This window comes from Momordica charantia, assembly GCF_013281855.1.
Source record: "Momordica charantia cultivar OHB3-1 chromosome 8 unlocalized genomic scaffold, Mcharantia_2.0 BLBB01000008.1, whole genome shotgun sequence".
Classification (NCBI taxonomy): Eukaryota; Viridiplantae; Streptophyta; class Magnoliopsida; order Cucurbitales; family Cucurbitaceae; genus Momordica; species Momordica charantia.
Window position 1 is genome coordinate 521154 of NW_028275166.1, and position 24328 is coordinate 545481.

At 36.1% G+C, this 24328-nt stretch overlaps 2 protein-coding genes across 9 annotated transcripts; one reads left to right on the forward strand and one right to left on the reverse strand.

Annotated features, from left to right (window-relative positions):
* Nucleotides 1-795: 795 nt before the first annotated feature.
* Nucleotides 796-9933, reverse strand: LOC111005113 (RNA helicase family protein). Of its 4 annotated transcripts, none has more exons than XR_015793250.1 (17): nt 9582-9932; nt 9412-9504; nt 9209-9313; nt 8818-9035; nt 8539-8591; nt 8342-8458; nt 6479-6570; nt 6306-6392; nt 4869-5083; nt 4692-4784; nt 4029-4152; nt 3144-3291; nt 2799-2868; nt 2253-2413; nt 1928-2103; nt 1479-1822; nt 796-1349 (listed from the first exon to the last, which is right to left on the reverse strand). XR_015793250.1 is itself a non-coding variant. In XM_022276505.2 (16 exons), the coding sequence occupies exons 1-16, from the start codon at nt 9779-9781 to the stop codon at nt 1666-1668; spliced, it is 2109 nt and encodes a 702-aa protein (XP_022132197.1). In that variant the 5' UTR covers nt 9782-9932; the 3' UTR covers nt 796-1665. The 4 variants fall into 4 exon arrangements, 2 of the variants coding, with proteins under 2 accessions (XP_022132197.1, XP_022132198.1); XR_002600713.2 differs by having other exon boundaries at nt 796-1022; nt 1102-1822; XM_022276505.2 differs by having other exon boundaries at nt 796-1822.
* A 2620-nt stretch (nt 9934-12553) lies between these two features.
* Nucleotides 12554-23359, forward strand: LOC111004588 (RUN/FYVE domain protein). Of its 5 annotated transcripts, XR_002600619.2 has the most exons (14): nt 12555-12731; nt 12835-13015; nt 13457-13649; nt 14078-14374; nt 14499-14607; nt 14888-15008; nt 15149-15916; nt 16413-17911; nt 17992-18305; nt 18527-19127; nt 19500-19648; nt 20129-20194; nt 20438-20508; nt 22559-23359. XR_002600619.2 is itself a non-coding variant. In XM_022275641.2 (10 exons), the coding sequence occupies exons 4-10, from the start codon at nt 14173-14175 to the stop codon at nt 18955-18957; spliced, it is 3441 nt and encodes a 1146-aa protein (XP_022131333.2). In that variant the 5' UTR covers nt 12554-12731; nt 12835-13015; nt 13457-13649; nt 14078-14172; the 3' UTR covers nt 18958-19326. The 5 variants fall into 5 exon arrangements, 4 of the variants coding, with proteins under 4 accessions (XP_022131333.2, XP_022131334.2, XP_022131331.2 ...); XM_022275641.2 differs by lacking the exons at nt 19500-19648; nt 20129-20194; nt 20438-20508; nt 22559-23359 and having other exon boundaries at nt 12554-12731; nt 18530-19326; XM_022275642.2 differs by lacking the exons at nt 19500-19648; nt 20129-20194; nt 20438-20508; nt 22559-23359 and having other exon boundaries at nt 14489-14607; nt 18527-19326.
* The last annotated feature ends 969 nt before the right edge of the window (nt 23360-24328 follow it).

Below are 24328 nucleotides of genomic sequence, written 5' to 3' on the forward strand. Positions count from 1 at the left end.
TTCTTCTTCTATATTTATAATAATATCTTTTTAGTTATTACTTTTGTAAAATTTTATGGAGCGAACAATTGGCATTTGGTAAATTCATGCCCTAGAATTTAAAAAAAAAAGCATTAAAAAAACCAATTTGATCCTAGTCCAAATAATTACGGCGTATATATTTACCAAAAAAAATTGGAGGTTCGAATTTTCAAAGAGGAAAATTATATGAAACAATGTAAAATTCACGAATTGATGGAGGAAAACCAAATATCTTTTCACGATATAATTATGATCTTTCAATATTCAATCCCTCTTCCCTCCATTTACCTTGTCAGGTCTCATCACCAATCAAATTCAGGAAATATATATATAATTTTCTTTGTTCATTTTGATTCAGGGAAGAAAACCACAAAGTTTATCTAAATATTTTTTCCAAAAAAAAAAGAAATTCCCACCTGAAATTGTATAGCAAGGCCCACCTAATGGGAATAAGAGTGTAAGAACACTATTTCTAGTACTATGTTTCCTATAATTAATTTGAAATCAAAGCAACAATAAAGAGGATTACTATTCACTTTGTCTGAAATTGGAATCAAATTTCAAAATTTAAATTGTAGAGAGAGAAAAAGAAAAAGTAGAAGAACCAACCAAACAAATGGAAGAATAAATAAGAACCACTTCCCTTCCAATGACTACATTTAATTGTTACTCTTTCTTTTAGGAAAAAAAAAACCTAAGAATATTATTCAGGAAGACATTACATCTAGTGATTTCTTCAACATTTTTTTTGTCTTCTTTCCACCCTCTCATGAGTTATAAGAACAAACAATCAGTTTCATATAATACATTAAAATATTATAATTGAATTTCTTAGAACAGTTTCACCTAGCTAGAAAAGCATAATCCAATCACAAATGTGATACAACATGCTATTCTCCAAGCCAAAACCGCTACTTTTATAAGCCAACATGAGCATAGGTCAATTGATTGAGGGTATATCCTCGACTAAAAGGTCAAAAGATTCGAATCTCCGCTCTTACCTGATATTCAAAAAAAAAAAGGAAAAAAAAAGCTACTTCTATGACTATGATACTAAAAATGAAGCATAAACAGTTTTACCTTTCTATTCAAGCAAGGTTTCAAGTTTTGTATGAAGACCACTTGCCGTGCTGCGGATTTAAAATTTCAGAGGGTAAAGATGCAGGGAAACTAACAGATTTGGAGAAGAGTAAGAAAGCATAGCTTTTATGATACTCAGTATCGCGGCCGAATCTTGTTTCCATTCTATTTTGTAGCCATAGGTTGCAGAGGCAAAACTCTTCGTGAGACTGTTAGGCGTGAAATAAGTCTGTCTCTTCTCTCCCAATCTGCCAAACCATTGGGCACTAGATACTGGATAAAGTTATGTCTGTTGACCGCGAAACACTTTGCAGAGCAGGGTAACATAAGAACAAAAAAGAAGACAACAAGCCCAATCCGCCAGAGGATGCACTTACCAGGGCCTTCCACAAGCTTTGATGAAACTATGGAAAAACCGGGTCGGTCGGTGGGCCCGAAAAGTGAGCAACAAGCACAAGCAGCCACAAGTGTGGTCAATTTGCTCGTGTTTTCCAGGCTCCACGATCTTAAAGAATTAACTCACTAGCATGTATGAATCCTGCTGTTTTATCACACGGCTCGGTGTCATTTTTTCCCTCTCCGTGCAAGAAATCGTTCTCTAGCAGCCTGAATTTTGTTTTCACGGCCATCAAGAGTTGATGCAGCACTACCATCTTCTTTCGTTGGAGAGTTTATGACATTGCCCTCCACCGTCTCACTCGTAAGATCAACACTGCTACCACTGTTTCAAGGGAAGAAGTTCACTGAGCTGGTTCGTGAGCAAACATCAATTTGGAAAAAAAGCCACTCGCTCGACAAAAGATGATATCAAGTGAAGCTGGCTTACCTTAATTTGTTTACGTTTAAATTCTTAACCTTGTTTAAAGTGGGCATAACCCAATCAACCTGTACTGCACATACATTGCGCATATAGGGTCGTGATGTTGTAATCAGTTCATGGTACACAACATAGTCAGCAAATTTCCCCTCTTCATCTGGCTTCAGAACCGACGATGGATGCACCTACAACCGAAGTGACTTTCTGTTAAATAATTTTTAAACAAAAGAGCTGGAATTGGTTTACTGTTCACTATAAAGAATATATAGTCAGGCCAAAAAAATGCCTGATGTTAGGACAACATACACTATTACAGAAATACACACAATTGTACCTGAACAACTTGGGGCTTAAAATTAAGAGTTCGATAGCCATTGTGATGAATCATTCTCTCTGCAAGTTGATTGGCATAACCAACACATAAAGCCTTCCTCAAATTCCAGTACTCTTGTTGACTCTCCTTTTGGTTTCTGGATGTCCATACGTCTAATGATCCTGTGGTTAACTAAAGTAATTAAGAAACGAGAAGGAATTTGTCTCAATTATATCTATGAGAGAAAAGAAACCAAGAACTAAAAAAAAGATCATTGGGAGAAGTTTCTAGGTCAAAGTTTGACATAACAATTCATCGTACTAATTTTGATAAAAGCTTCGCTATCTAGTTAGTGAATTAAACTTGAAACTATAAGGCATCACGATTCAACATCAAATAGCATCTCATTACACTGTATTTGATGTAGCATTCATTATTTGATTAGAAAACCAAACTTCGAACTATGAGGTGCGCATTTCTAGCATCCTTTGTGACGTCTTTTGCAAACAAGAAACTAGAAATCAATATTTTCACATTAAGTTTTTAAACATGAGACGGGAAACCAACCTTTTGCTATTTTCTGCATTATTTGACAGAGCTGTTTTCGTACATCTTTGACAAACAACATCCCTCTTACCTGCAACATAAAGCTCTACCAGTTAGTTTCCCATCATTAATTATTTATTTTTTTATCCTATCAAAATTTCTACTGTTTCATTCTAACCACACTTTTCAAAGGCGTGCCAATGAATCTCTATCTACAAAATTCAGGAATTCTGTTCTAAATATATGACCAGAGAAAAGTGAAGATATTCCTAAAAAACTCCAGCTATATAGTTTGATTGCCATGGTCTATCTTCCAAATAACGCCTAGCATGTATATGATTTCAAAAACAGAATATTAAAACTTGCCTGCAAATCGTGGTCTTTACACCAGCTAACATCATACTTCTTTTGATCCCAGACCTCAAATATCTGTAGCAATTGGATGTGATCACCCAAGCCTGAACCATCAGGAAGGTCCAAGGAACTGTGCTTCCTCTTCTTATCAGTATTCTTTCTACAGTCAAAAACAGGCATACCATCACTGAGAGGACCATGACCATACACGTTCATTTCATAAATGTTGTGTAGCCAATGATCATAATAATCTGACACGAGGCTGAATGAGTAAAGTGTAAACTCGCACATTCCATGGTCAATGTAATGGCTCTATACATTCAATGTATAAAATATGTAGGTCGGTTTTAAGAAATCACTTCTATAAAATTGAAAAAAAATAATAATAATAGTCTCACCACATTTTTTTATGTGGGAGGTTCTCAACTAATGACCCTTGAAAACGATGAAATAATAGTAAACAGTGAAACTATTCATATTTGAATGATAGGAAATAGTATAATCAGAAACTGATAGGTCATGGTAACATGGGTATATGTAGTTCCATACAATGATGGTTATTTTTTCAAGTTAAATGCAATGGCAGTGAAATAAATGCTGCCGCTGTATAATCATTTTGTAATGCTACAAACTAATTTATATAAAAATAGTCCACTAGATTTTTTACGAATTGCAGGATAATAAGAAGATAAAAGTAGGGGAAAAAATAAAAATATGTAGGATACACATTTGCTCCTAAATGAAAATGAAGTAAGATATGACTGACGTCATAGATAGTAAGGGACTTCAAAGCAATTGACATTGGCTATAAACTATGATAATAATTCTACAGCCAGAGAAATCTAATGAATTTTGTACTAAGAATATTATTAAAACTAGACTTCATAGAGCTAGCACCTGCGATTAGGAAGCAATGTCGTCTCTGCTGATAACATTGCAGCAACAGTCAAAGCCTGGGATATACAACCATACTCATTCGCCTCTATCAAGGTTCGTGAGAGTGAAGGTTCTAGTGGAAGCTCTGCACGAGATGATAAAAAATATCACCAAAACTGATTAATTGTTTATCCAACATTTAAATAGGCAATTATAGTTAACGAGAAAGAGAATAATTGCAGTAACATCTATTATTTTTTTATCGAGTAACATCTACCAGTTACCAAACACAAAGAACTAGTTCACTAGAAGCTAACATAAATCGTTGCATGGAATTAATTCAACATTGGAAAAAAAAAGAAAAAAAAGAAGAAGAATATGAACACTAATGCCATTCCATTTTGACAAAACACCCACACCCAAGTTACAGAATTGTGGGTCTGCTGCAAATTCTGCATTGGAAAAGAAAAAGAAAAAAAAGAAGAAGAATATGAACACTAATGCCATTCCATTTTGACAAAACACCCACACCCAAGTTACAGAATTGTGGGTCTGCTGCAAATTCTGCAATCGTGATCATGAATAACAATATACCATTTATGACCTTCACATGCATAAAATAAAGTAATTAGATAGTGGCAGTGATCAGTAGCATGACTCAGTTATAAGATGAGAACTTAGTACCAGCCATGGTTCGCCCAATACTAGTAATAGATCCATTTTCATCAATAGCGTCAATAAGATATAGCTGCTTCAGTGCATCTTCTAAAGACTCAGCTGCCAAATCCAGTTAGATTCAATCGTCATATTCAGATGCAACCGAAATATCGTAGCACTTAATAAGTTAATATCAATACTTACAGGTGGGGGGATCAAGAAAATCAAATCTGAGAATATCGATATCTGGAAGGTCCAATGATTTCAAATAAAGAACGCTGCCAGCAAGAGAAGAGCGTTGTATTTCAGGAACTGTTACATCCAAGAATTCCTCTTGATAATCCATGGAAGTGTACAACCTATAGCACTTCCCAGGGAGCGTTCTTCCAGCTCGCCCAGCACGTTGATTTGCTTGCACTCTATGCAAAAGACGTAAAGATGCAAAGATGATGAAACCACTACATGATCATGGTACCAAGTGGCAGCAGTGAAAACATGTTACTACTGAAAAATTGAAAAGAAGAAAAAGATACAGAGAGATGGAGAGATGGAGTTTTCCTCATGTGGACAAGCTATTTTGGTTATTTCATTCCAAAAATATTTAAAAGAAACCTCTAATAAGGTCTAACCAAAGGAACTTAGCTCCATCCATGAAAGGATGTCGTCCTCCTAAGAAAGAGTCCAGCAAGATTGGATTGATGTTGAGAGAAGGACCAGAACAACCAAAATCACCCAGAAGGAAATTTCAGAAGTTAAGGGCCACGGGGCAGCTAAAAAATAAATAATATCAAGTTTCCGCTTCGCACATAATTCAGAAGTCTTTAGAAATGCAAAGGTTTATGATGTTTGTCCTTCCACTCCCATTTGCAAAGATTCTCATAATTGAGTGTCCTTGATGTCTTCTAAAAGAGATATGCATCTTAAGGAACTAGAGGTATCGCATCCATCTCCATTTGTTTTCCACTGGCATTAACCCCAAGAGAGGCCATAAGAGAGATCCAATCTTGGATTTCAAAGTCATTAAGGTTTCTCAGGTAGTTTAATTAAGGAAGACTTATAAGGGCCCTGATAACTTGGCTGATCTTTAGACCTTCGCTATTAGATATTGGATCCATAGGTGGGAAAGCAGTAGGGAGGGATTCATAATTTGGTTCATCATTTCCCACCGTGATCCTGATGCTTGATTGAAAGACCTACTTGCAATTACAAGTGACTTTCTAGAGGCCTTTCAAGGAATTAGCAATTGACCGAGTAGACTACCAATTACCAAATACCATAGAGGCACCAAACTTTGCCACCAGTCCCAAAACATACAAACGAATCAACGAGAAAGAACTTAAAAGGAGAATTCCAGGGTGATTATATGTTTTGGGAGGACGAGGTTGGGGGTATAAAGTTCATATTTTTCGAACTATGGGCTAGGTTTGCTAAGAGTACAGATCTTAGACACAAGTAGTGCACGAAATTTCTCTTAACTTTTGCATTGCATCCACCTTATTTATCCAATTCTGGCATCAAACACGGTCAACAAAGAGACAAGAAAGACAAAATAAAAATAAAATAAAAATTGACAACTATCAAGAGCTAACTCTAAAATATTTCAACGAGAGAACTTAATGGTCAGTCAAGTAGAGTACTTACTTGCTAATTTGTACAACATCAAGGGAGTACATGCCAGTTGATGGATTGTATTGCCGTTGCTTGACATAACCAGAATCAATGACATACCTATGATTGATACGTACATATCATTTTGATGCTGTTCAAACTGAATGAAAAAGCTCCCAAAGAAGAGACTTTACAAATTTACTTACACAACACCATCAACAGTCAAAGAAGTTTCAGCAATATTTGTTGCTACAATAAATCTCCTACAATTTGGAGGTGGACGACTGAATACACGCACCTGAAAAATAAAGATGATGCATCAAACACAGTCCCATGAAAACTTAATGGCCCCTACATCTACATCCTTTCTTCTTATTCTTCTCTATTTTTTAAATAAGAAACATTGAACATTTCATCGAAGAAGTGGAATATATACATGATAGCAACTCCCTCAAAAGCCAAAGGTTCGCTAAATGGCATAAACAGCAGAAAGACAGTATCAACAAAAAGAATAATGTAAGGAGCTCCAAAAGGAAGAGATAAAAACAATATCATCTTACAACTCATTGAAAAATTTTTGCTCCCCTTGGAAAATTTTCTTGTCCCTTTCTAACCAAAAAGAAACGCCCTAAATGCGTGTTTGCTTCTTGAAGGGCATCCACATAAAACATTGATAAAGAAAATTAGACCCATAGAAGCAATGGAAGACAAACCAAAGGTCCTCAAATTTATATGTCAAATACATGAAGAGAAAGATCACCATGAGAAAGTTTCTTTCTTGTTTTTTAAACGCACAATCAAACTTCCAAAGAAAACATGAACGAATGTAAGCAGGACCCAAAAAGAATAACACAAAAGAAGCCAGATCAAAAACCTATCCTAGACATACAAAAAAGGGCTCTCCTAAGAAAAGAGTCCACAAGAAGAACACAAACCAGGAGGCAGACAAAATTTAGGATAGTCTAGTTGAATCCCGTCCTATATATTAAGGCCACCTACAAAAACATTCCACAAGAATAACCTAAGTTTTAAGGATGAAACACCCAGGAATCACTGCCTTAGCTGAAACAACTCATTGAATAGGGATTTGGAGGACAATGGACTTAGTTTCAGTTTTAGTAAACTAATCGACGTTCCTTAGGGGAAGACAAACTATTGACTTAATTATCATTGCAAATGAGGTTGTTGAGGAGAGAAAGAGGTAAAAAAGGAAAGAGTGGATATTTGAAATAGATTGGGAAAATGCATATAACAAGGTTAATTGGGAGTTGTCTTTTTTTTCCTTTTTTTTTTTCCTGTAAGAAAGAATTGGGAGATTTTGTCGACAATACTTGGAAGAAAAGGATGTGGTAGTAGATAGGTGAAATCGTTCTAGAGCTATAACTCATATACCAAAATTTATGTATTCCTTAACAAGCCAAGAGGTAGGATAAAGGCACCCAGGGAATTCCTCTCTCTTTGTGTTGTGTAAGATGTACGGGGAAAGCAACTCGATCGACAAAAAATAAGAGGGGAACCCCTAGAACCGGGCAAAGTAGAGGAAGGTTTGTTGGAGTATAGAGTCGGCACTAAGAAAATTCATGTTTTTCATCTCCAATTCGTAGATGATACAATACTATTCCGTGAGAATGATGAACAAAAAGAAATCCTCCATGAAACATACAATTACATATAACTGCTCAAAAATAAATACTGAAATTTGGTCAAGTTTGGGAGTATTTGTCCAAAAAAATTTTTTTATTTATTTAAGAATTTTTTGAAGGATGTTGAATCGGTAGCTTGTAAATATTAAATGAACTTGAAATCAATATTTATGAGTCTATGATATTTGAAACAAACATGTAAGAATAAACTAAGATAAAAACAATTCAATAATAATTTAAAAAAAAAACTCAACAAACATGTTTATACAGAAATTTTACTAAAAAAACAAAACAGAAGACAGGTTTTAGGAACGAGTCCAAAATTAGTCCCTACTACTTTATATTTTTAGACCAATAGTAAATAGAGAATTTAACCTTCTCTCAAATCTCAACCAATTTTCCAAGTGAAACAAAATAGTTACTTGCCTGCAGTTCTGGTGGCAATGAACCATGAAGGGGGAGAATTATAGCATCCATGCAAGATCCTTCTTCTAAATTGTAAACTTTTTCCTCCAACTTTGATACTAACTTCTCTATGTCATCCTTCAAGATTGAATTGTTTTAATAAAAAAATAATGTCAGACAGAGATTCAAGTGTAGAACTAACTAAAATGAAAAGTTACCTGTCCAGTCATGAAAATGAGAACATCCCCCTCTGGTTCTTGGGTATGTATATCTAGCAAATAGTTAATGCAACCTTGTCAGTAGTTAGATTGGGAAAGTCTAAATGGGGATAGAAAGGATCAATAATATGGGAATTTTATCTAAAAGTGGATAGAATGGATCGATGATAGGAGAATTTTAGGCCTACAGACTTTCTATTATACTTGGGGGTGGGGGGGACACTCTACAACGGGTAAGATTTAAACCATGCTATAAGTAGATGAACGTTCTAATCATACCAATAGCTGTTTTTAAACATGATTCAAGGTAGCTCTTTGGACGTTCATTGCCATACAAAATCTCAACGGGATACAACTTTCCAGGCACTGTTAGCACAGGGCAATTTGAAAAGAACTTGGATACTTTGTCCCCATCTAGAGTTGCTGAAGTGATAAGAACCTTCAAATTGGAGATACGCAGTCTGATTAATCGTTTCACGAGCCCCATCAATATGTCTCTGAAAAATTATGAACAAAATGTTGCCATTGTTTAACTTTAAACGGGAAAAAATGAGCAAGTGGCAGCAGCTAAAAAAAATATATGGGAACAAATAATTGGACCCAGAAGAGGGAAATGCCAGATAACGAGGTAGAAGACGGGACTGGACACTGATGTCACGAGACAACTCACGTATTTAGGCTTCTCTCGTGAGCCTCGTCCAATATGATAACTGAATATTGACCAAGCTCGGGATCAGAAAGATTTTCGCGAAGGAGGACTCCATCAGTGAGGTATCTGGCAGTTTACAATCGTACAGTCAGTTGCAGGCAAACTTGGAATCAAACAACAGACTACTTCACTAACTTCAGTGTGTAAAAGTATGTTTCGGATACTTTATTCGAGTCCTTTCTGAAGTTCTGTCCTCGAAACGAATGGCATATCCAACTTCCTCGCCAAGATGCACGCCGAGCTCCTCTGCAACTCGTCTGCCAGTTTAGATAGTGAACGAATTAATCGGGTGATCACTTTTATTCGAGATTTCCAAACATATTTAAGATTGTACCTAGCAACAGAAACAGCGGCAACTCGGCGAGGCTGAGTGACGCCGATTATACCGGACTTTGTATATCCTCTCCGGTGGAGCATTTGAGAGAGCTGAGTGCTCTTCCCAGAGCCTGTTTCTCCAATTACGACTACTACTGGATTCTGCTCCACTGTTTCGATGATTTTCTCCTCAAATTGGAGGATTGGAAGCTGCGCCATTGATGAGTCTACTCCACTACACTCCTCGACTTGGTATGAACTTGAAAAATCGCAATGGCGGCACGAAATTGCAGATTTAAGTTTCTGCTACCGCTACTCTTTCACGATAGTATTCAGCGAAATCCTTACGCGCTCTTATGACTTTGCTTCTCTGTTTTATTCTTATTCTAATGTGTTTTTTATAAAATTATGTAATTTAATCAAAATATATTTTATTTTCTAAATTTCTAATAACTCTATTTAAAATAAACATATATAAATCATCTCTCTAATAAATAATAAAATTATAAAATTGGTAGTAATGGGTTGCGAGGAATAGGGTGAAATCCTTTTTTCTTCCACGGTGGGTAAAAATGTGAAGGAAAGGAAAGAAACATTTTTCCACCGAGTTCATGACTTGATCTAAATTTGAATCCTCACATCTACATGTTGTAGATAATAAAAATAAAAAATGAAAGCATCTTTATTTGAGATGAAAAAAAATGACTTTATTGACGGTGTGAATCAGTGTGAAACTAAAAATATATGAGCAATCAGAAGAAGAACAAGAAAAATAGAAATGTTTGTTGTGCAGTGGAACCCACTATTTTGAAAGCAAATTCGACACGATTTTGATGCTAATTTTTTTCTGTTGTCGTTGCTTCATAAGATTAACACAACATCCAAATTCAAGCTTGGAAAAATCAGATTGGAATCAGTTCGAGAAATTACAAAATTGTAAGCAAAACTATTTTCTATTTTTCGCGCTATCTCAATCCACCCGTCTGATCGGACGGACGGATGGTGATGCGTGTGAGAATATATGTTGGGTTCATCTCGTACATCTTTTGCAAGCTCAATAAAAAGTCCTTCTATTACAAACCATCTTTAACTTTAAAATATTTTCAGGGGAAAACTGAAAAAATAATTTTGTTTTCTTTTAAGACTTTTCATTTTGACATCCCTAACAAAAATAAAAAATAAAATAATCAACAAACTTTGGCTCTATTATAATAGGTCACCTTCTAATGTAGGCCACGGAGGCTAGAAATAAGGTTATTTTGGAATCATTTTGTAACATTCTCGTTTATTGTTTCTCGTTTCCAATTTTGTTAAAAGATCTAAATATTTTTCAACTAATTTTATTTCTTATTTCTCCTTTTTTGAAAACAGTCTCACAAATTTTGGAAACAACCAAAATTAGTTTCTCATTTTCAATTTAGGTTAGAACCATACAAAACATTTTTGTTCACGAAAGGTAAATAAATATAAACAAGAAACAAAAACGTTGCCGAACAAGCCATTTATTTTCCTCTCAACCGGTTCTGATGACCATAAGCTAAATGATCCTAAATCTTATTCCCATACACTTTTACCTGCGTAGAAGCGATGGATTGATTTTCAATACAACCTTTTTCATATTTGATATCCAATTTCATTCCAAACTATTTGATGACCCAGCTCCACAGCCAAAGACAGGGCCTTTTTGAATTGCCGAAAATTATAAACAAAATGAGCTTTGTTTTGCCCCTATGTTTTATGCCATTGTTGCTACTAGGCTTCCTTTGACATCTCTATAAACTATATCACACCATAATTTAAAGTCACTGCATTGAAGTTTAAGTGACGACCGATTTGAATAGAAAATGTGAAGTTGAGCCAAGATAGTTAAAATTAAATTGTTGGGAACTACTTTGAATTTAAGCCCGGCTAAATTTTAGTGCCTCTGTACCACAAAATTTATTATATTATTGACTAAATAATTTGCAATAATAATGGAGGACAATAGATTATGAGTTCGAATCTCAACTCCTACAAATTGGGTATTAAAAAAAATTAAAAAAATGGACGTGAGTGTGAACTTCCGACCTCAAGGAAATACATGAATTACATGTCTAATAAGACATTTGACATATTTGAAAAATTAAAAGTTTACTGTCATACAAAATTTTAGGAGTCAATATATATTAAAAATTGGAAAAGAAAAGACAATGATATTTATCTAACCGTGTATTATATTCTTATTTATGTAGATATACTTTTTTTTTTTAGATAATTAAAAAACAACACAACAACAATATGTATTTATATACATGGCATGATGTTTAAAATTTTACAAAAGTGACATGAATTGTAAATTTTTACATGAGACCAACTACTTGAGCAAGCGATAAGTAAGCAAGCTATATTTCTGTCTTATTTCTCGAAATGCCTTGATAGAACGGAAAACAAAAATAAAGAAAACCCCACCAATTCTCATGAATCAAAGAATGAAAAATGTACGCCAAGTTTGCTAAGATTGTTAAGATTTGTTGGATCACCTTATATTCCCCTCTTCCAATTGAATTACAGTTGACTTTGTTTCGGTTATAATAAGTCATAGAGACTTTATCTTGTTAATAGGTTATTTAGTATTTGATATCGAAAATAAATCTCAACTGATCAAGGCATGTAACTCAAACTAAAATATAGTTAAAGCGAACATAGCACAACGGTAATTGACGTATACCTCAAATCAAGATGTTGGGAGTCATTCTCTAACATGTTATACTAAAAGAAACTTCAACTAAAGGTGAGTTTGAAGTCTCGTCATCCCGTGGTGTTGTATTAAAAAAAGAATTAAAAGTCACTTCCCTGATTTTTATTTTATAAAAATAGAAAGTTATGATATTTTTATGCAATGTAATTTTTCTATTTTGTTTTTTGTTTTGTTCGAGAAATTGACGTATACCTCCCTCTTAACATGTACTTTAAAAAAAAAAGAAAAATTATTTTCCCTTTGCAAAACCAGTTGTACGTATGTTTTAAATTTTTGTTTCTTTACTGGGGTTCTTCAAGGTCCGACTGTAGGCTGCAGCTAGGTATTTCTACAAAATTCGGAACAAATTAAAATTACGCAAAGATATCGTTTCGCTGATCTGAACTGAACTAGAACTCCACTGAGTTCATCGTTCGTTCTCTCTAATTTCCGGTAATTTTCGGATCTGCTCTGTCTTTTTTTCCTCCTTTGTTGGAATTAGGATTAAGGCTAATAAATCTTTTCACGTGTATCTCTTAATCACCACGGAGCACAGCTCAATCTCAACCGCTTGATGGCTGACTTCATCAAACACCATCGTGATCAATAAATCGCAACCGTAGTCTTCATCCTCCGTGCCTTCTCACTCCCTTATTCATCTAAATTCGTTTCTGCAAATCACCTTTAATCGCCGGCACGTCACTGGGTTCAGCTCATCTGAAGCATTTCATACCATGGTAAGAAATATATATTTATTCAGTTTGATTTCTGTTTTCTCATTACCTATCTGTCGTTATTTTTATTTCACATTTCATTTTTGAGTTGTTTTTCTTATTTAGTTCAGCGTTATGAATTCGGATGTTTCGAACTTGTTATGAAATTTAGACAATAATTTGTTGTTTTGAGCGCTTTTGATTTTGTTATTTTAGTTTTACCTGTCAGATAGGGGTTCGGACTGGAAAATTATGGGATCGTACGACCCAACCACTTTTGGGTTGTAGAGATCCTTCACATTTTATTTTTGTTTGAGGGTTTTTACGTTCTTCAGCATCTCTATGAAAGTTAACAATAGGTCTCTGTATACCATCCACGAGATTACAGAGCTTAGTTACTCGCCAATTTTCACTCTCCCCAGTCATTTTGTTCCCCTCTCATAGAATGCCGGCAAATTGTTTTAGGTCTCGTTGATTCATGAGCGATCTCTGGTTTCTTTGATCTGCATCGCCTTGAATGCTGTAGATTCGGGTGTCAACTGAACAGTCTGTACGTTTCCATTGCCTTTTCAGCTCCCCATGGCTGAATTTGAGATCTTAAACTCTGCCAGCTACCTACTTCACTATCTTCATGTAGCTTCTTGACTTGAGAAATTCAGTAAGTCGTTCACTTCCCTCTTTTAGATGATGAATTCTTACTGTTAATCTGAACTTCAATTACCATTTGTTAGCTGATTAGGGTGGATTTTGAGTAGTTTATGATTTATTCCATGCTGCCATTAATGCTGAAATCTTTTATTGAGACTAGGGTTTAAAGGTTGCATTACATGGCAAGGATCTCAATTTATTGGCATATCAATTGGACGGGCTTTGAATTTCGATGCTCGATTGTTTTATTTTTTTCCCCAAGTATTTTTTAATGTATGCTTAGAACACTCGTTCGGAAGAATTGGTCTTAGGTTGACTTGGTCGGTCTAGGCAGAATTATGTAATTGTGTATTCTAACTAAATGATGGGTCTTTGTAGCTCGTTTTGGTTGGAACAGATAATCGACTGACAAGATACGTGTTTTCCTTGGTTCTACAGGAGTTAGCATATGTTGCTGATTTAGGCACTTGATTTTTGTTCCTCTGGGCCATGCGGATCAGTTGAAGTAATTCAGTTAGGCTGTTGTTGGGGGGATGATAATGCCTCCTTCTCCAGCATTGAGGAGCTCTCCTGGTAGAGAGCTCAGAGGCAGCAATCATAAGCGAGGCCACAGCTTTGAGAGTGGCATGTGCATAAGAGAGAAAGATGACGATCTTGCTTTATTCAATGAAATGCAGACTCGAGAAAGAGAGAGTTTCCTGCTTCAGTCGGCAGAGGACTTGGAGGACTCATTTTGTAATTACGAGCTAACTCAATTTTATCATTTATATTTTTTTTTGCTGCCAAATATAAAAACACGACCATTTAATTAGGCTGTCAATGTTGCACTTCTCATGAACTTTTTGATAGTTTTCTGCAGCTACAAAGTTGAGGCACTTTTCCGATATCAAGCTTGGTATCTCCATTCCTGTTCGTGGAGAGAATAGTGAATTGCTTAATGTAGATGGGGAGAAAAATGACTATGACTGGTGAGTGGCCTTATTCCTGTTCCAAGTGACTTACTCTTAAATCACCAATTGCTTATAATTATTAGGAGTGTGTGTATATGTATGTGTGTGTTTGGTCCGTATAACTTCTTGCTAATTCATACTTGTGGCCGCTACCTATTTACTTTCTGCCGAAGTGGCTTGTGATAATTTTTGGTGGACTACTGTGCCGGTACTTGTTTATCATATGGTTGTTTGAAGCTGAATAATCAATCCCCTTGCTCTTGGCTCTCACAAAATGTTCTGTATTATCCATCTCAAGGTTGTTAACACCTCCCGACACCCCTCTTTTCCCTTCATTGGACAATGATCCGCCTCCAGTTACTCTTGCAAGCAGGGGGAGACCTCGTAGTCAACCCATTTCCATATCACGATCATCCACGGTATGTGATTAAACTGTTTATATAGAATATAATTGTGTTGCGATCATGTTGGATAAGTCTCTAAAAGTGTCTTTTTACAATTGAGCTATTTGATGTTCTGTACTTCTTTGTTGAAACACTGAAGAGTTTTGTTTTCATAGATGGAAAAAAGTCACAGAAGCAGTACGAGTAGGGGTAGTGCAAGTCCTAATCGTTTAAGCCCATCGCCTAGGTCAGCAAGCAGTGTGCCTCAAATGCGGGGAAGGCAACTGTCAGCCCCGCACTCTAGCCCAACTCCAAGTCTACGACATGCCACACCATCTAGAAGATCAACTACCCCTGCAAGAAGATCATCACCTCCTCCAAGTACACCATCAATATCTGTGACAAGGTCTTCCACCCCAACTCCCAGGAGGTTGAGCACAGGGTCGAGTGGAACTTCTACCACATCTGGGGCAAGGGGAACTTCACCTATAAAGGCAGTAAGAGGAAATTCTGCTTCACCTAAAATAAGAGCATGGCAAACTAATATTCCTGGTTTCTCTTCTGATGCTCCCCCTAACCTTCGAACATCCCTGGCTGATCGGCCAGCATCATATACGAGAGGATCTTCACCAGCTTCTCGAAACAGTATGGACCTTCAATACAAGTACAGTAGGCAATTGATGTCTCCAACTGCTCCTATCAGCTCATCCCATAGTCACGATCGAGATCGCTATAGCTCTTACAGTAGAGGTTCGAAGGCCTCATCTGGTGATGATGATTTAGACTCCCTGCAGTCAATTCCTACTAGCAGTTTGGATAATTCATTGTCAAAAGGAGGGAATACATTTTCAAATAACAAAGCTCTGACCATATCAAAGAAACACAGAATAGTGTCTTCTACTTCCACTCCCAAAAGATCCCTCGATTCCACTATTCGACAATTGGTATGGATTTTATTTTTTAGTTTTTGAATGATATGATATTTTGTACTTTGGAACTCACATTTTGGTTAACATAAACAAACTGTAAAGTTTGTTTTTTTTTCTCAGATTAGTTGTTACATTCACGTGACATACTTTTATTGGGACTGTTTGAATGTTAGTATTTAAAATTTAACATGGTTATTTTATGAACAATTTGAGAAACTGGAAAAAAGATTTTCAACTCTTTTAGTGACTTAGTGCGTAAGTTTTCTGCAAAGTACAATTGATTGTTTGTTGATCTTGTTATTCTCCCGAGTAAGTTCATGTTAGTAAACAGTTTAATGATGTGGAATTTGGCAGAAAAAAATATTTCCATTTCAATGTACTTTGTGAGTCTGACTCATCTTAGATAATCACATTTCTTCTTTACTTGTGTCAGTCATGGTGTGCTTTTATAGTTTCACTGGAGTTTACATGACAACTAATGGTGCATATGCACTTCCTTATTTTTCTCCAGGATCGAAAGAGCCCGAATATGTTTAGGCCACTTTTATCAAGTGTCCCCAGTACCACCTTTTATACTGGCAAGGTGAGTTCTGCCCATCGTTCTCTGATTTCCAGGAACTCCTCAGTCACAACTAGCAGTAATGCAAGTTCTTATAATGGTGCAAGTATTGTACTTGATACAGAAGTGAGTGACCTAAATCAGGATGATATGGCAAATGAATGTGAGAAAGTGCCATATCATGACATTCATGAAGAGATATTCGCTTTCGATAAGATGGATATTGTTAATGAAAATCCCATTAATGATATCAAGTCACTTGATAGTGGCCCTGCACCTGGTTGTGATCCTGTTCTCACTGAAGATAGCAGTCACCAAACTATTATCCCAGAAATAAGTTCCACTTTTGACTCTTCTCGTGCCCAGGGGAATGCTTTTTCAGAGGTTGTTTGCCTTGATGATATAATTTTGTGTCCCAGATGTGGTTGTAGGTATTGTGTCATTGACACAGAGGAAAATTACATTAATCTTTGTCCAGAATGCAGTAGGAAAGAAAAATACCTTGGCATGACCCTTTTGGAAAATATGACTTCAGTTACTGAAAGCATATCAGGGTATTCAATAAAGTATGAAGCAGGTAAGCCTTTCAATAAGGTGGAGTCAGGGGTGATTTCGCTTGAATCTTCCCTAGCTACTGATTTGGGTGAATCTAGGATTTCCGAGTCTCTGGGCAATGTTGAGCAAGATCAAGCATCTTATCCTGAAGAAGGCTTGAGTTACCAGAAAGAAAACTTCCCCTCAGAAACACCGGTGAGCGAAAGTCAGCATAGCCTTATCAACCATTCAGAGATAGGCCAATTAGTTGTTAGTGGCAGTCAGTCCAACACTGAATCTGGATATCAGCAACCTCTTCATCATAACGACTATAAAGATTTGAGGTTTGATTCATCAGAAGGTGCAGGTATTTCTATATTGTTAAAGAGATCGAGCAGCAGTAAGGGCCCTATTGTCCAAGGAAGAACTTTTACTACAAGTACCATATCTTATGATGATCTGTCTTTTGCAAGAGATAGCATGAGCAGTTTGAGAAGTTCTGTTGGACACAGCAGTTTTTCTGCATCATCATCGGCTGATTTCAGCTCAGCCAGACAGATTGAAGCCCGAATACAACGTCAGGTAAGTTCAAGGAAAGGGGAATTAGAGAGCAAAAAGGGTGAAATTTGCGTGAAATCTCATATCTCTGAGGCAGCTTCTTCTGGAACACCTACCAATGCTCATCCTGTATTAGGCTTTGAAACTTGTGAGCAAGAGGAAAATTTGGATTTTACTGTGGCCAATTTAGAATGTTTTTCCAGTCAGGGAACTACTAATTCTTCTCAGAAACCTGAACTAGCTTCTGAAAATGCTGAATCAGATGACACCTCTTCAATTGTGGTTGCTGTTGTAGAGGAGGATAAATTTGAATGCGACAACCGTAGAATACTGGACACTTGTACCTCGGAATCGTCAAGGTATGCCCTCAGCAACAATTTTGATTTTTTTTTTGGGACATTCAATCCAAAATGGTTTATTATACTTAACATGTGAACAGGGAGGACTTATCAGGTGGTAGGAGTGTCTCAGATAAAGAAGCACCAGTTACAACTTCCGACTGTTCCAAATTGGAGGGACACAACATGCCGGATGTTAGTGCGTTTGAAGATGAACAACATCCCAATCATTTAATGACCACAATATCAGAAAAAGAAACGAAACAAATAGCTGAGGTGATAGCACCTGGTTCACAGAGTGATTTATCAATAATATCAAAAAGTCTCCTGGAGGAGGAATCTATGGTTCCTAGTGGGCCTGACGAGGATTTAACACCACCTGTTATTAATACTGAAAAATCTTATGGTATCCTAGGTATGGAAGTTTCTTTGGTTGCGATTTATATGCTTTTCAGCTTTTGTTTAAAATCTCTCCTTGCATCTCTTTTAAGTTCCTAAATTTCTTTAATACTGTGATCTTGAGATTATTTGACTAATCCTGGGTTTTAATCATGTCCTCTTCTAAAATTACTTTAAACTTATTTTGATGAATTTTCACGTTGTCTCCGATCCCTGATAAAACTTTCTGTTTGGCAGAAGAATCAACAGTAATTGTCGATTACCAGGGCAGAAGAAAGGTGGTGAGAAGCTTGACACTTGAAGAGGCAACAGATACAATTCTTTTCTGCAGCTCTATTGTTCATGATATAGCCTATTCAGCTGCTTCCATAGCAATTGAAAAGGAAAACGAGGTTACATTGGAAGGCTCACGGCCGACGGTTACCATTTTGGGAAAATCTAACACTGACAGAAGCGATCTACGCAGTAGAACAGGCGGCAAACGGGTCATGAAATCTCAAAAACTGAGACAACGGCATGTGGAAATGAGTACAAAGCCTCCTGTTACGAAGACAGAGAATGACGAGAACACCGACGAGTCCACCATTCGAAATGTAGGTCTTCCTAACCAAGTGGACAGCATGAAACCTCTAAAGCTGGAATCCAAATGCAACTGCAGTATAATGTGACTCCGATGAAGACTGTCCTTGTTTGTTCATCCTTCCCAGCTCCTACGACAGATCTCGCTACCACATATTTAACAAAAAAGACCTCATGTTCTTGGGCCTGATAGTCACTTGGTTTCAACCGAATCCAGTTTAATGTATAAGAAATGCCACGTCGAATTGGTGACGTAAATGTAAAGTTATTTCGTCGTCTTTTTTTTTTTCTTTTGTTTTCTGATTGTTGTTTAGGGCTGATGATATTTACTTCGAGAGGCCGTAGGGATTTCATTTCTTCAGTTTGTTTGCTCCAGTTGCCACATTCTTGTTGATTATTCTTATTTGATTCAAGTGCTCCGAAGCAGTGTTGAATATAAAGCCTCTCATTCATATTCATTTTCCATATTGTAAAGTGTACCTCTATTCAAAAGTAACCTCTGATTTGGCTCTCTCTCTTCATCCCAATCTCATTTGATACTATATTATGTCACAAATAACACCAAAATTCTTCTGATGCTAACAATTTTTCTTTTCTTTTATTTATTTTTCTTCTCTCCCTGATATTTCAGGGTTCAATCATTGACGGAAGTTATGTACAGTTAGAGAGATATTTGACTCAGTCAAGCTGGTGCAACAGTACTACTATAGCCATTGAGCTGCAGTTCTGTCTGATTGCTGATGCTGCTGGCTGCTCCAACAGTTTGTAAAACTTGGTCAAGTATGTCTCATACTGTCGCAATTTCATTTATTAGACTAACCTAATTGTAGTACAAACAACCAATGTGAGCCCATCTTGGCCATGTGAAAAGGCAAAATAAAGAATAAAGGCAAAGTAGAGAAAAAAAAGGCCATCACTAAGAAACCCCACCTTCAATCTTAAACTGCCTAACATGCTGGCCACTTTTCCTTTTGAGAAAATAAAATTAGTAATGCCTCTATTTGGAAGTTTTGAACTGGAGTTAAGTATATAATATTTATGTCCATTCTTCTTGTTTTATCTTTATTTTTATTTTATATTTTTAAAGAAAGACGTATGAGTGCCTTCCCAAAGAGTTGATGTGAGCAATTGATTGGCTCTCACCATTTGCTTATTCGCTTTGATATCTGTGGAAAAAAAGGAAATTAAGCCTTTTCTTGTCAAGGATTCTTTTTTGACGATCCTGATCTGCATATCTCACTGCAATACCAAAACAAGCAGGTTGAGGAGAACAACTGTGACCTCTGGATATCTTAAGATATTGCTCATCCATCATGTTAAATAAAGGTAACGAATCTAGGTGGCTTTTTTAGTGTTGAGTACGTCTGGTTTTTTGATATGCACACAAATATTATAATATTTCTAGTTTTCTAGCATTTTGAAACCATTATTTTCATTTTAGATCTGTCCATGTTTTATTATTATTATTTACCGTTTGAAGAGAATGCCAAGGTTTTTAAATGAAACGAATGCAGGTGTTCAATTGTTAATCATATTACTTGTACATTGTGCAATCCTGTGTCTTTGCAGTTCTTGCTTGGGTTGGAAGAACAAGGTTTTCCTTAGGCAAGATCTGGAAGGAACTTCTAAAAGTTCTTCAGGTAAGCGGATACTAATTTGGTTTTGGATGAAGGGTACTCTGTTATGTCATTCGTCAATATTCCCAGTATACTTAAGTAGGAAGAAGTTAGATATGCAGAAATTGATCATTGCACATTATTTTAATCTCCAGGAGGTAAGCTCAGTTTAATTTTCCGTTTATTCTCTTTAAGCACATTGAAGAGTATCAGTTGCTCCATTCATTCTCATCGAGCTTGTCTAGTAATGACTTGGGCTAGTCTTATTTCCGAAGTGTGCGAAGTGCTGGGGATGATCATAACTTAATTTGCATTTTTCTCGAATTTGGAGAATTTTAGTAAAAAAGTAGCCCCTCTTTATGGATTATTATATCATTTTTCCTTACTGAGTCTTCTTGATATAGTTCCAAGTCTTTGCCCTATCTTTGAAAACCCTTATGCTTCTCTTTTTAACCAGATATTCTAAGAGCAAGGGAAGAATATGCTACTAACACAATCTTCTACTTTTCCAAAAAAGCATTCAAATGATTCCCACACGAAACCTCCTTTGATGACCTCTCCCTACCCTGAAATACCTTTTGTTTCTCTCCAACCATGTATTCATATCTCCTGTAACAGAGATTGGCAATCATGGCCAGGTGCCAACACTGTACCCTAAACAATTGCAGGAACTTGAACTAGATCTTCGTGGTGTAAGGATAAAGTTAGACTATATATTCTAATCCTGACATTTTCAGAGGACGCATGAGAAAAAAGAACCAAAGTGGAAGAACTCTGGACAAAGTCGAAGGCGGTAACACCCCCCCCCCCCCCCCCCCCGGCAACAAGCTAAGGGAAGAACTTGATTTTCATCCTTATTTCAACCTTGGACAGATGATCAAAATGAGGAAGAGAACATTTGGAAGAAAGGGGATTTACAAGAAAACATCATATCTGATGTTCCCCGTACCCAAGATTAATTTAATTTGAAACTAAACCATCATGAGATGGTTCAAGTTGTCAGTGAGGGCCAATGTAAATAGCAAAAGACTTAGAGAGAATGAGTTCAAACCATGATGGCCACCTACCTAGGATTTAATATCCTACGAGTTACCTTATCAATCAAAACTCGTCAATCAAATGTAGTAGGGTCAGGCGGTTGGCCCGCGATTAGTCGAGGTGCGCACAAGCTGGTTCGGACACACGGATTTCAGAAAAAAAAAAAAATTAGTTTGAAACTATTGGAGGATAGATAAAAGAGAGGACAAGTTAACTGCTTCCATGTCTCCTATGAAAATAAAATTTAAAGGAGAGAACCCATGAAAGAAATCATAGAAGCGATAGGTTATACTGGCAAGGTTAAAAACATATCTAAGAGGATAAGTGCCAATAAAATAGTTTTCTTACTAGCATCTTCCTATCGGAAAGATATATGAGGATGGGGCTAAGGGAAGAGGCAATGAGGGTGAGTGTCTCAGTTTAGGGGTAAAAATCTTTATTTTTTGGTCTACTATTAATTATGTGGAATAATTAGCAAAGAGATGCATTCCAAATCCGTCCATTCCAAATATTTGGCCAAAGCTTTTTAAGTTCCGAAATAGCATCAAGAATAAGATCAATTGGAAATTAGTTATATGTTCTGTATGCAATAAAATAAAAAGAATTATAACAGATCTGACGCTTGTGAGAAACCTGGGCATGGATCTGCTAGTTTGGTATATAGATAACCAAATCTCAAAATTGATACTCTGATGAGTTAAAAACTGGAAATCCTTTGGTGTTTTTGAAGTCCCAAGAGCCTGGCATTAGATCAAGCATGGTATTTAGTAGTCAGGGAGGGGTCCGATCTGGACACGTAAAGTTATTGTCTAAAAGTCTTTAACAAGTATCAGAATTTTACTGTGTTCAACACATGTTCGATGTGGAGTGTGGACATATTATTCAAACTAAATTGTTTTAGCTTCCTAGCTGTTTGTGCACCAAATGGTCTCAATCTAAGGATGTAAATTGTATTAGTTTCCTAGATATCTTTTAGATGTAGTTTATTAAATATTTTCTTTGCTTCTGTCGTCTTGCTAATATTCTGTCCATGCAGGGGATTTTCACATCGTGCAATGGGGCAAGACTAAATTAGCTATATTTTTGGAGTTTGGCTTCGATAATTTGATATGGTCTCCTTGGACAATGGCTTTGGATGTTTCCCTTGGAAAACATATTCTTTGGCATAAAGTTATAACCCTCAAATATGGTGTTCTTTCAGGAGGTTGGTGGGCACATCGTGGCATCATCCTCCTGCAAGGCAGTCGAAAGGTTTGGATTTCCATTATTCCATTATTTAGTTGCAAAAGATCGTAGTTGATTGATTGGCTTCCTTAGATATTTGAAGTGGTACAAGCATGAGATATTGGGAAGATGTTGCAGGGCAATTGGCGTTTGCATGGGGCTCTATAACATCCAGTAGCAAAAGCCTCTTCATAAACCATGTTTTGCATTTTCTCCCAAACCACATAGCACCCGATCCTAAGAAGGAATTGAAATGATGAACAGTTTCAAGAATGGCTTCATTACCTGACTCATTCTGATGATAAATGGCTTCGGGCTTGCGACATTTCTGGAAATTTTGTCAACATATCTCTCGATCTTCCCAGGAGCGGTATTATCGTTCCTGATTTGAGAGAAAATAGATAGTTGCTTGCCTGCAGGTCTGGTGGCAATGAACCATGAAGGGGAAGAATTATAGCATCCATGCAAGATCCTTCTAAATTGTAAACTCTTTCCTCCAACTTTGATACTGACTTCTCTATGTCATCCTTCAAGATTGAGTTGTGTTGATAAAGAGACAATGTGGTGAAAATAATGTCAGACAGATTCCAGATCCCCATCTGGTTGTTGGGTATGTATATCTAGCAAATAATTAATGCAACCTCATCAGTAGTTAAATTTGGAAAGTCTAAAATTGGGGATAGAAAGGATCAATAACATGAGAATTTTTATCTAAAAGTGGATCGATGATAGGAGAACTTTAGATCAACAGCCTTAAAATAGCTTTTCATCCGCTCTACAAATAATTAGAGACGTGGGGGATTGAACTCATAATCTTTTAGTTAGAGACTTGTGTCAATTATCATTGAGTTAAGCTTTACAACGGATAAATCAAACATTCTAATCATACCAATGATAGTTAATGCAACCTCATTAGTAGATATGTATTTGTGATTTTATCAAAATATGTCTTATTTTCTAAATTTTTGACGAATCTATTCAAAATAAATATAGATAAAATCGTCTTTCCATGGAATAATGGTTAAATTGCAAAATTAGTTGTCATGTTTTCTGATAAATTCTTTTTTACTCTTATAATTTTAAAAGTTTTTACTTAGATTTTATAGTTTAGTCGTATCTCGTAAATTATTCATTTTCCTTCTAAGTTGTTGCCTTAATAAATATGCGATTTGTTTTTTAATTTAAATTAATTAATTACATTAAAGTTTAACCAATTGATTTTAATGGAAAAATGTGAATTTAAGCCTAGGTCATATATGCCAAATTTATAACTTTGGGAACTAATTTAAATTTAAGTCTAGATGATAGAGTAAATTGGTAACTTAACCGTATATTTACCCTATCATAAAATTTATTATATTTATCTAATATATTACTAATTGAAGAAATTGCAAAAATAATGCCAGACAAACAGTATGTTGTAATTACATTTACCCATTTTCAAATGTACAACAACCAACGTTGTGCCTTATAAAAAAAACAATAATAATAAATAGTGTTGTGAAAAATGGTTAACCTGAATTTAGCTTAATTAGTTTAGGTATATATCCCTACTTAAGGAAACAATGAGCAGAGTGCGTGA